We start from the raw sequence: 12259 nt of genomic DNA on the forward strand, positions 1-12259 counted from the left end.
TCTTTTGTCGTTTCATATGCCATTGTTCGAATTCCCAATGGACCCATCCATTACCAGAGTACCCTTTAACCAGATATGTTTAACCAACCCTACCTTGCATAGCTCTAAAGGGATGTATGAAAAATGTATTTATTTATTTCCACCTTTTATTAGCTTTCAGGCTTGCACAGCTGCCTTTTAGAATTCATATCCCGCAATGGATTTTTTTCCCACGGCATCACAATGTGCAGGAAAGCCAATTTGTGGCTGTTAAACGCGGTTGAATATTCTGCAGACTGGGTCGCAGTGGCCCGAGGCTTAGGATGGCCCCGTCTCCGCCGTTCAATGTTTAAGCTGGATTGTGCGAAATGTCGTTTCCTTAATGTAAAAAAAAGTAAAAGTGCTTTATTCAAGAAAGATCCTGGCTTTGGCCTATAAATGAATGGGACCAGGGTTTTTAAGCAAGCACCTATAAAAGCCATTTTTTTTCTCATGATGGGAAAAATCTGGCCAATGCTCTTGCGTAATTGCCTTTGTCTCCCCAGTGTTTATGCTCTAAAAAAAGAAAATTTCAAGCAATCATTTAAGACGGAGTCAATCTAAGAGATTCCCAAGCCACGTGTTGAGAAACGCAACTGCCCTTGGTGCTACGGGACCCTTTTTGGGAGTATTAAGATGATAATAAAAGCAAAGAAATGTTTTTACCCTTTCCGGCAATGATATAGATAACTTAACCTGAGCTAATCATTCTTTGGCGTTTTGCATCGTCCTTGCGCTGTTTGCCTTTTGACGTTTTTTGGTCTCCAATGAGACAAATGATAATAATGCAATTTATAACGCGCGCAAATTTGCGGACGTAACGACCGCAACTAGAGGTGCGGAGCCAAGCTCAGAGTCGCTCGAAAGCGTGGTTACAGAGGTGAGTTTTTAAGTCCCTCTTGAAGGAGGCGATTGAGGTGATGCTGCGAATGTGCAGAGGGATATCGTTCCAGACTGTTGCGGGTGCCACCGAGAAGCGGCGCATAGACACGATGACCATCCTGGATCTTGGTATCAAGAGGAGGTCGTGAGTAGTCGCGCTGCGCAGGCATCTGCCGTGTGCTGAGCTGCAAGTTGTCAATAATGAAGAGAGGTACGAAGGCGCAGGCGGATACGAAGGCATTGTGGCAGAGGCAGGCGATCTTGTATAAGCCATACAAGAGGCCGTCTGCTGGCTGGAGGCCGATCAGTTTCAAGGACAATGCGTCCATTATTGAAGCGTATTTGCGTGCATGTTACACCACACGCATGTGCAGTTGCCGCAGACTTGATGCCTTGTCGTCGGTTTGTCTATTTGGTGTTCGGACATCTTAACACCTCCCCGCATTATTGTCGGAAAGGTTGAAAGTCTTTTCTTCTCAATAATAATAATAATAAAAAATGAAGCATTATTTGCCACCACACACCATAGCCACAGGCCTCGGGGTTGCACAGCGTGGGTCATTTCATCACCGACACGCTGATTGGATGTTGTAAAAAAAAACTAAAAATACAAACCTCAACGGCTCCGATCCAAATCCACTTCTTCTACGAATTGGTTTTTTTGATTCAACATTGAGTCGCTAGGATCGCAATTCATACATTTCACTCTGATATATTGCACTACGTTGTTATGAAATGCATTATTTTTATTTAAACCAAAATATTATGCTGGAAACCTCCCTCGGAGCCATTGAATCTCAACAGGCTTTCCACCAGTAATCTACATAGGCAGTATATGTTCAATCAATCGGCAGTGTGAGGACATGACATAATCAAGTTAAAAGGGACGCTTTGCTGCTGCTTATTGAAGTAAGCTATCTCCTGTGATGCATTGCTGCAGTGTCAAGTAGCTACGTATTTTTCTATTGAAATCAGATTATGTATTAATCTTTTGATCTTTCTGGGGTTTGTTTGCAACTCAGTGGCTGCCTTTGTACAACTGTTCATGTTCATGCGCCAATTCGAAATTGTTCATGCTTCCTCCAAAATGTTCATTTTCACAAAACTGTAGAGTGCAATCTTCAACTTGAATTCAGTCACATTATTTGATCTCTCTCTCGTCTGAAAAAAAAGTTCATCGTTGCGAAAAATAAACCCGGTTCGGTCAGGAAGCTCATTTGCATGATAAGCCGGATGTAATCGCCAGTATTCCTCCAGTTTTCATTAAACATCTAATTATTTGGCATATTTGCCCACGTAAAAAGATGCTTTTATTGGCCCTGTAAGGTGGCGAAGGGTATAGCTGAGCATTGGTATGAAACCTACACGATCTAACCAGAGATTAACTAACGACGAACCAAGAGATGCCATTCTCATCAAGGCATCGTTACTGACTGTTCGGCTGGATGGCTCAGCTGCAAGAGTAAGCAACTCGCAAGCGGAAAATTGTAACATACTCTTTGGTTCTTTCGGTAAAGTCACGTAGATGAAAAATAAAAAAAATGTAAATAAACTAAATTAAATCACGACGTTTCGGAGGCAACACAAGCTTCCGTCATCAGGTCATCAGGTGGAACAGCCACAGCAAAATTACTGTGAGTACTCACTCACTGCAAAATTACTGTGAGTGCTCACTACAGTAATTTTGCTGTGGCCGTTCCACCTGATGACGGAAGCTTGTGTTGCCTCCGAAACGTCGTGATTTAATTTAGTTATTTTAATTTTATTTTTATTATTATTCTTTTTATTTTTCATCTACGTCACTTTACCGAAAGAACCAAAGAGTATGGATCCTTGCGGTCACGAAAACTTCAGACCTGGAAGGTTGTAAGTTCAACTCCTGGCTGGGGGTTGACGCATCCCATTAACCCTCAACGTTGTGGGGAAGTCAACAGTGTTTGTTGATGATGATGATGACGACGATGCTTGTGCGATGGGTAGACCCGTGCCCACCCTAGGAATGTGGAATGTCCACCACTGGCTCATGGATGTCAACAGGAGATGAACGCTGCCCCAACGCTCATTTGAGCAGAAAAGCACTTTGACTTTGACAGTGATGATTGTCGGTAGTGCATACTATGATTTGTTGTCGCCTCGACAGACCTGGTTTTCACCTGAGGGTGGCTGCTTGCGTTGTGGCCGAAACGTTGTGAGAATTATTTTATTATGTTTTATTATTTATTATTTTATTACTTCCCTTCTACGTGACTTTACCGAAAGAACCAATAAGATGAATCCCTGCAGTCACGAAAGCTTTAAATCGAAATTTAAATCGAAATGTATGATTTGTTATTGTGCATTATTGCTAACGGAGCCTATTTCATTTTACTCGCTCAACAATTCGCCAACTCTATAAATTAGCACGTTAAAGTCGCTTCGCGTTGTGCCCCGCTGACGCTTGTTTTACTCCGCGATCAGCGAACACCGGACACACCGCTCCCGTCGCCACAAGGGCACGCGTATTGGGCCGCTCTTGTGGGACGGCTGTCGCGAAAGGGCCTTCGAACGGACGGACCCCCCGGCGCTCAGCCTTTGTGGAGATGCCCCGGGCACCGGGGGCCAAGAGAGCGAGAGCAGGGAGCAAAGCGGAGAGCCTTGTGCAAGGTGGCAACGCTGCCTCCCTCCCTGTCGTCTCGAACCCGCCTGCCCGTTCTCGAGCGCGTTCGGAGGTCACGGGCTGCCACGCGGCGTTTTTTCCTTGGTTTGAAAAGCTGCAACCCTGAGGCTACACAGAGGAGCAATTAAGCAACTGTGTTTTGGTGTAATTGAGCCGGGTGCGGGTGACGCACGCGCACGCGATCCGACGCGCAGTGTGGGACCTCGTGGGCTGTTGAGGTGGGTGGGAGGTGGCGGTAATGCAAGCGTGTTGAATCCATCTGTGCGGAGCCTCGAGTGTTATTTGCTCGTATGCTTGGGTTTTCTTTGGATATTTGGGATGCATTTTTGAATGCACCTGCGCAGAGTTTGAGGTGCTAACTCGTCGTATGTATGTGTGTGTGTGTGTGTTTTTTATTCGGGTGTTCAGTTTCCTACACCATGCAAACACTCGTGAATGGAATTTGCCAAAACATCGTCATGCAAAACCCTCTTGCAAGAAAGTTCTGAAACTCAAAGAGTCTCTTCTACCTAATTAATAGCCCTGTAACGATGCATAAATTCACCAATTAACATTGATTCTTAAATGCGTGCGCGATACATGCATATAATCGCGCGTGTGATCATTGATTATTTAGCGTTTGTGTAAATTGTATGCCAATATTACAGGCAGGTTAACGGAGCTAGCAACCCTGCACAAATTAGAAATAGAGAGAAATATGAGAAAAAAATACAAAAAGGAAGGTATAAAACGACACTAAAAAGAATCAGTTTTTGAATCAAATCGCAACCTTGAATCGTGATAATTCACTATGTAGCACGATTTTTGTTCATGGGTAGTAAGTGTTATTTTCTAATTGCTTATGCCTCAAACGTATAAAAAATGGCTTTTATTCTCCACAAACTTTGCTTTTGTGACCAGGACTTTACGTGAAGGAAGGACACAAATGCACACCACGTTTTCTCATTGAAAATAGGTACATTTCAACATATCACTGTCCTGGTCACAAAACCAAAGTTTGTGGGGAATAATAGCAATTTTCTGTACTTTTGAGGCATAGGCAATTATGAAATAACACTTACTACCCAGGAACTATTTTTTTGTTACACAGTGATCCAATTATGGGGGAGAGAAGGATGTGAGAGTTGAACAGGAGTGAGTGTGGGTGGAGTGCTGAATTGTTATACACCTGATCAATAAATTACATTTCATGCCATCACACAATTTCTTCCTGCTAACTCAAAAAATTGATGTGGTGGGGTATTATTATTATTATTTTTGCACGGTGGGTGCAGCACTAACCCGGGGGTTAGCAAAGCAAAAGAACAGCAGCAACAGTCAGCCGCTACAAATATTCGCGTCTTTCACGTGCGCCTGTGCGTGACGATATGGCGTGAAAACGTGGGGGTGGGGTGGGGTGAGCCCTTGGCCAGGGTGGTGGCCGCTGGCGCCACGATGGCGACTCCAGGTGATGTACAGGTGCCGCCTCCAGATTGCCTTTGGCAGCGACGCGCCGCTTTGAGCCACGGCTGACCGCAGCAAGGCCCGGGCGTCACGGTGAAAGCACCGGATACACGAGGCCCAGTTGCACGGGTATCGATTTCGCATTGGACACTTGAACACATGCTGCCCGATGCAAAATGCCAACGGGGAGTGCGACTCGTTCTAATATAGCCGCTCTTGATGCATTCGGTAATCGGTCTTGCTCGGACTTTGTTTGCAAGCACGTGGACTCTTTGGTACAGGCTGCGCCCGTCTCTCTCCCCTTTTCACGGCGGCTGCAGCCTGAGGATAAATCGACGTTTCCCAGCCGCATCTACTTATATCCAATGTACAAAGCACACTGGCTCAGCCCATGACTGAGTAGAAGGGAAGAAAATTGGTTTAAATATTTTCTTAAAGAGATGATGATGATGATGATACACGGCGCATTGGAGCTCACGCCTTTTCTCGGTCTTGCCCCCGAGTATCCCTCAAAATCCTCGCGAAAATTACTTGTGGCAGCGAGCAATATTGCCGCTTTGCAATCGCCCCGCGCGCAAAGCGCGCAACAATTGAAACCAAAAAAGAGCTGTTGAGAGCAATAACGTTCAACTTCTCCCAATTAATGAATTCGCGAACAGAAGATGCGAACGGGCGAATGAATAATTTATTGAATTAATTACCTCGTTAGACGGTTGAATGAACGTGTTGAATAATTCAAAGGCCCCGTCCGCAATTTGCCGGCACTTCCTCATTCCAGCGCACCACCTCCCCCCCTCGTGCCACCTCATCTCATCATCCTTGCCGCCCGTGGTTACCTGTACCGCTGCTTTGAGCTCCCTCGATTTGAGCCTTGCCCCCTGCCGCTCGGCGAGTCGGGAGGCCTGGCACGTGGCGGCGTGCGTGCTCGCTGCTGCTGCTGCTGCTGCTGGGGGAGCCCCTGGGAAGTGACTCCAATCCCCTGGCTGGCGTCTGGCGAATCCTGGCACGTGCGTGCCCTCCGTAGCCTGCGCTCGCTCGCACACACGGGAGGAAGCCCATGAAAACATTACTCATCTGCAGCGTTTGTACAAAAAAAATATATATATAGCGTTTAAAATATATTCATTGCAAAGGTCAATGGCTCAATACATTTCTTTGCAAAGGTTCCTTGCGTTCAATTTTTCATTGGGAGAAAACGTACAATTATATTGTTTTTTTAAAAAGTCACAATTTTGGTGTGTATTGATCCAATAGGGCATTGTGGCAATGCTGGACGTGTTGATGTGTTTTTTTGCGATGCGGTTACGTTACGTTATCGGTCAATTACTTGGACATGTTAATTGCTGTAGTTGATGGCAATGAACATGCAGTTTCTGTAATCATTAAGCAGATGGGTGGGGAAATAACACCACCTTGAATTGGCCAAAAAAAATGTTATAGACAGCATTTCGGTAAACACGTTTTCCCACAATTTACTGCTGTCTTCTTTTGTAGCTTATGATTAAATGATATACGCATGGGGGGGAATGCTAATATTTTAAAGTTCAGGAATGATTTATACATGTGGAAAGATAATTTGTACTCGGATATTGAGTTATCATTTCCATGAAGTACAGTGAATATCCTTGTTCAAAAGACTTAGCCATCATCTTAATAAATGCCTCTCCTCCATCAGGGGCCATCCTTCAAGTAGAGGTTATTCTACATATGCCTGGTGGTTACCTGTTAAAAAGATTTTTGTCTGGACACATGCTGTGAAGAGACTCGGATAAGGACTGATGTGTTATTTAATGAATTAGGTTACTATTCAAACTGCATAAGATACTTTTTTTCCCTTGAAGTGCACTATTTGCAAGTACAGAGAAGTAATTTTCTCCATGAATATATATTACATTTAAAGCCCTCTGATGTGACTTGCGACTTGGTTTTGGTTTAGAGTGCTGTGGCTGAAGGTTAATAAGCACTTGACATCAAATACAATGGAAGAGCCTTTTGTGCAAGTGCTTAATTGATAACTCAATGTAATGAACATTGTATTTCCTGCTGGTGCTAAGTTCAGTCGAGCCCAGGGTTGTGCTAAGCCCCTTGTGGTCACTTGCATATTTTTTTTTTACTTTTATCAGATTCACAGCTTTTTTTTTAATTCGCTTTGCTCTTTAATCTTTGGCTCTCGTCTCTCTTACGAAAGTAACACCGCAGGACAGGTCTTGCCCGCCGGCAAAAAAAAACCGAATCCCTCTGGATAGTAAGGCCCTGCAGGGCGCGCACCCACACACACACGGGCACACTCAATTCGCTGAAGTCGCAATCGTTTCCTGGCCGTGGACCAGGTGGTGGTAGGGGGTCCCTCCATCAGTCGCGGCCCCAACTGAGCGCCAATAAAATCATCAAATCACTCCCGGTGCTGCCTCAGCTCTTCTCCCTCCTTAATGGTGGACCGGCCAGGTAGGGGTTGCTTCTTTTTTTTACTAAAAACCGGCTGTGTTCGAGATGGAATGTCTTCATGGCGTTACATAAAAATGTCGATCTACACTCAGGAGAGGGGTGGAGGGGGTGGGGTAATGCATCGTGGCCTGCCGTCAGACTAAGCGTCGTGTTAGCGGAGCCAGGATTTTCAGGTAGGGGAGGGCAACCCAAATGATAGAGGAGTTGTTAGCAAGTAAGGACTTATTATTTGGTTCTTTCGGTTAAGTCACGTCTAATGATAAAATAATAAATTAAATTAAATAATAGCATACGACGTTTCGATTGCAACACAAGCAATCATCATGAGGTATAATGAAATAGCGACATAAAATCTCACCAGAAAACTATAGACAGACATATTAGTAGACAGATATCACCAAGATACATAGAGAGAGCAACACAGGTAACAGAGAGGGGTGATCGTCTCTGTGGGGTGGCCTTAAATAGACAGAGAGAGGACTTGTCCCTTGCTTTTTATTCGACGCGTGTGCGGCGATGGCGCAGCCACCGATCGAGGGTCGAATTCGAACCGCGTTGTGTGATCGGCATCGCGCTCGCTGAAGGTGAATGCCTTCAGGGAAGTCGTGTGGACTGTATACGCAACTGCGCACAATTCTGTGAGTCACTTATAACTGCTTTTCCGTTACTTATTACCAATTATGGACTCAGACTATTGTCCTATCATCTCATAGAGTCCCTGGCACGTAATAATATGCTACACAGTGGCAGTGGGGGTCACAAAATGCCGATTTATTACTAATAAACCCGAATGATCCGATCGAAATTAGGGATTTCGTTCGGATCATTGGGGGGGCACGTACCCCCCCCCCCTCACTGGCTCTGCCAGTGGTCGTGTACCCATCCATACTGCTGGGTGGACAGAGGCCGAGGAGATTCGAGAAACTTGTGCGTTGTTTCGACTGCCCTACTGGGGGGTGGGGGGTCGTGACGAACCGGTAACCTTTGGATTGCGCGCTAAACTAAACTTTTGATTTTTATTTTACCAGGTAAGGTGCACTTGGCTATGTAGCCCCTTTTCAGGAGCGACCTGTCTACCACAAATGATAGCTCAACGAAGTGGCTCATCGTGTCCAAAAATGAATAGCGGCCAATTACTATAAACGCGTGTGGATTGTAAATGTGGGGGGAGGTGGATGGGGGGGGGGGAAACCGGAGGACCCGGAGAAAAATCCACGCGACCACGGGGAGAACATCCAAACTCCGAAATATAAAGCAGGCGTCAAGGTCAGGATCGAACCCACGACCTCCCGTAGACCATGCGAGGCAGTTAACATCTCGCACCCGTGGCGCTCCATGCAAGTCCGGTGTGATGACAATTATACCGTGCCAAGATTAAACAATACACGTGACAGGACCCTTCATGAGGATGCTTTGGCGCAAAAAGGAGATGGGCAAAAAAAATAATAAGAGGGGAGGGTTCGTCAGTTTAATGTGCGCCCCTTGCCCATATCGGTACAATCGACGTTACGTGAGCAGTTTTTTTTCCTCTTCCCATGTGTAATTAACGGCCTTAATCAGCTCGCGGACAGATCCAGGTTAGAGCGCTTGGGACGCCCTCCTTGAATGGCAGCCCCTGCTGTGTGTGAACGTCACAAAATAATTTAATAAGTTGACAAATAAATAACGATCGGCCCTCGGAGTTGCCGATTAACTCATAAAACAGGTGGCCGTACGGCCTGCCTTCCAAACGCCTTTAACCTTCCGTTCTGCAAACGCGCCGCTGTATTTTAATCAGGAACAAGGATACTTTAAGTGTGTTCCCCTTGCCGGGATTGTATAAACACTGCCCGTGACCTTGAAAGTGTAACAAAGTGTTGCCTTGAAGTGCTCTAAGTAGACAGGGCTGTTTCACACACACACACAAACGTCCCTTTATTTGTTCTATTGAGAGAACTTAAATATGATAACTTTCATGGCTATCAAACGAGCAACATAATTGTTTTAATGTAATGCTTCACAATTCACGTTTAAAGTGTTTACGCACTATCTCCATCCATCCCTAAGGGGGAAAGGGGGGAGGGGAAGTTAGGAGGTGGGGCTAAACAAAAACTCTTGTTCTTAGGTTTTTTCGGTAACGTCAAGTAGGTAAAAAATTAAAATTAATAAAAGTAAAATAAAAATAAAATTAAAATCACGACGTTTCGGAGGCAACACAAGCTTCCGTCTTCTGTGTTGCCTCCGAAACGTCGTGATTTTTATTTTATTTTTATTTTACTTTTATTAATTTTAATTTTTTACCTACGTGACTTTACCGAAAAAACCTAAGAATATGAATCCTTGCAGTCACGAAAGCTTCAAATTTAGAAAAACTCTTGTAACTTGTTTCGCCAGCCGTGAGTCGCCAGCCGTGCTAATCGGATGTGCGGGGATGGTTGGGACCCCACTATAGAAGCGCCACATAAACGAGCGATACGGATGAGAGTGGAAAAACGTTAGGCAAGCCTAGTACATTGTCAATAGCAAGTAATAATCACGTAAAAAAATTTCTACATAATAGCACCAAATTATACGTAACATTTTTACTTCACTTTTAGGCACGCATTCTACCTATAGCTGACAGCTTTAAACTGATTTGGTTTTAAAAAAAAAACCCATCCCGCTATATAACGATGAAAATATATTCAAGTTATGTCGTATGCAGAAATTTAGCTGTGTGCAAGATATGCTGTAAATTATTTACGATATTGCATCCGCGCGTACCTGAGTAGTAATTATATGGAGCAGAAATGTGGTAGGCGTTATTTAAGTATCACAATTTAATTGGGACAACGACAACTAGGACAGCACTATAGCTATTAAAAGGAGTACAGTAATCCCTTGCCACTTCGTGGTTCAAGTTTCGCGGTCTCAGAGCATCGCGGATTTTTCGAACTGATTTAAAGGCCTCATTATACCTGTGCAGTAACACCACCATCATCATCATCATTCATCATCACATTCATCGAACTGCACAGGTCTGTCATCGTCGTCATTGTCATCGTCATTGTCGTCATCGTCGTCGTCATTACTGGAGTCAAGTCTCAAGATACTACTGTCATTGGTGAGTGGAGAACACCATAATACGTATCGTATGAGAGAGAGAGAGAGTGAATGTATAATATTAAGGTTTTATAATTAAATAGATTTAAGTAAAATATATATAAAGTATAAATATACATATACGTATCGTATGAGAGAGAGAGTGAATGTATAATATTAAGGTTTTATAATTAAATAGATTTAAGTAATATATATAAAGTATAAATATACATATTTTAAACATTCTGGTACCCACACACACATATACGGAAATTCCTAGGGGGCCAATCCTACTTCGCGGATTTTCACCTATCACGAGGGGTTCCGGTCCCCACTAACCGCGATAAACGAGGGATCACTGTGAATCCAATAGGATAACAACCGCAAGTTGAGTTCGAGAGCCATCACCCCTATCCATCTAGTTCACGGTTGCAGCAATTTCTCTGGGTGTGTAAAATAGCGGGTAGTGTAATTGAAAAGTGTTGCCGGCTTTATCGCAGTGCTTGCTCGTGTGTGTGTGTGTGGGGAGAGCGACGCGTTGTGTGGGTGCTGCATTCTTTTTGTTCGTGTCCACAGTTGCGGGGCGTGTGCGAGAAATTTTGGTCGGCGGAACGATTTCGGCTTTCGTGGAGAATTCAATGAAATACAACCGGGGTTTGCCTGCGAAGGCCTTTTTTAATCCTTTATATTAAGTTCACTTGCTTGCTTACGACCGTGCAAATCTTTCGGGCGTTTTTTAACCCACTTCCCGTGATCCAATCGAGCTGACATTTTGCACACAGACTCGTTGTGCGTGACAATTAATTTTTGTGAAAATTTTTTTCCAAAATGTTACACTGTTTAGGGAAAAATAAATAAATATTTATTTACCAATTGCTTAATGGTGGCAGATAATCATCTGACCCATAGGTGGCAGCCATCTCAAGCCAGAGGACGAGAGGACTCTAGCCGCCACGCATATAAAGGATTTAAAGTGAAAAACTTTGTTTTTACGGGTTAATTTTTTTTTATAATCTGGTGGCTGGAAAATTTATATGGCCGGGAACCATTGTATTGTCTTATCACTGACCTCCCAGAAGCTGTTCAGCTTGGAAAGCTTCCAAAACGGCATCGCGTATTGGTAGATTGAATGTATATACATGTACAATTGTTCATCTGTACGTACGCATGCATGCATGTATGCAGTCTACACGCACAGGACTGGGATAAAGCGCAGTTCATAGGGCAGCTGGGCATAGAATGATTATTAGGTTGTGAGTTTAAATTGTGGCTACGGTCACCACTGCCCTGCATCGGCGTCCACAGCTGCAGTGTTCCTCGTGGTGGTGGATGAGAAAATAAGCACCACACATCATTCAACACTGATTGTCATTATCGGCCATGGTCAATCCACTGCTGGATGATATGGATGTCATGGCTATTACATGACAATGTGGAATATTCACAACCAGCTCAGTACCACTCGCAAGACTCTCATAGAATCGTTGTCGAATTATAAGTGTCCATATGTATGATTTTTTTCTTCTTGGTTCTTTCGGTAAAGTCACTTAGAAGGGAAGTAATAAAATAATAATAAAATACAATTCTCACGACGTTTCGGCCACAACGCAAGCAGCCATCCTCAGGTGAAGAACAGGGCTGTTGGAAAGATAGCGTCCGAATGGCTTTCCGACAGCCCTGTTCTTCACCTGAGGACGGCTGCTTGCGTTGTGGCCGAAACGTCGTGAGCATTGTATTTTATTATGTTTTATTTTT

At 44.2% G+C, this 12259-nt stretch overlaps 1 protein-coding gene across 1 annotated transcript in view; it reads right to left on the reverse strand.

The window, feature by feature from the left end:
- The window catches only part of LOC133340327 (uncharacterized), a 74533-nt gene that overhangs the window by 12262 nt on the left and 50012 nt on the right, over positions 1 to 12259 (reverse strand). Inside the window, exon 4 of the mRNA XM_061548467.1 lies at positions 5836 to 6024. Coding sequence (XP_061404451.1) covers positions 5836 to 6024 — 189 coding nt within the window. The remainder of the gene's footprint in view (positions 1 to 5835; positions 6025 to 12259) is intronic.

The sequence above is a fragment of the Lethenteron reissneri genome, chromosome 9 (genome assembly GCF_015708825.2).
Source record: "Lethenteron reissneri isolate LAM-NWPU_2019-01 chromosome 9, ASM1570882v1, whole genome shotgun sequence".
NCBI lineage: Eukaryota > Metazoa > Chordata > Hyperoartia > Petromyzontiformes > Petromyzontidae > Lethenteron > Lethenteron reissneri.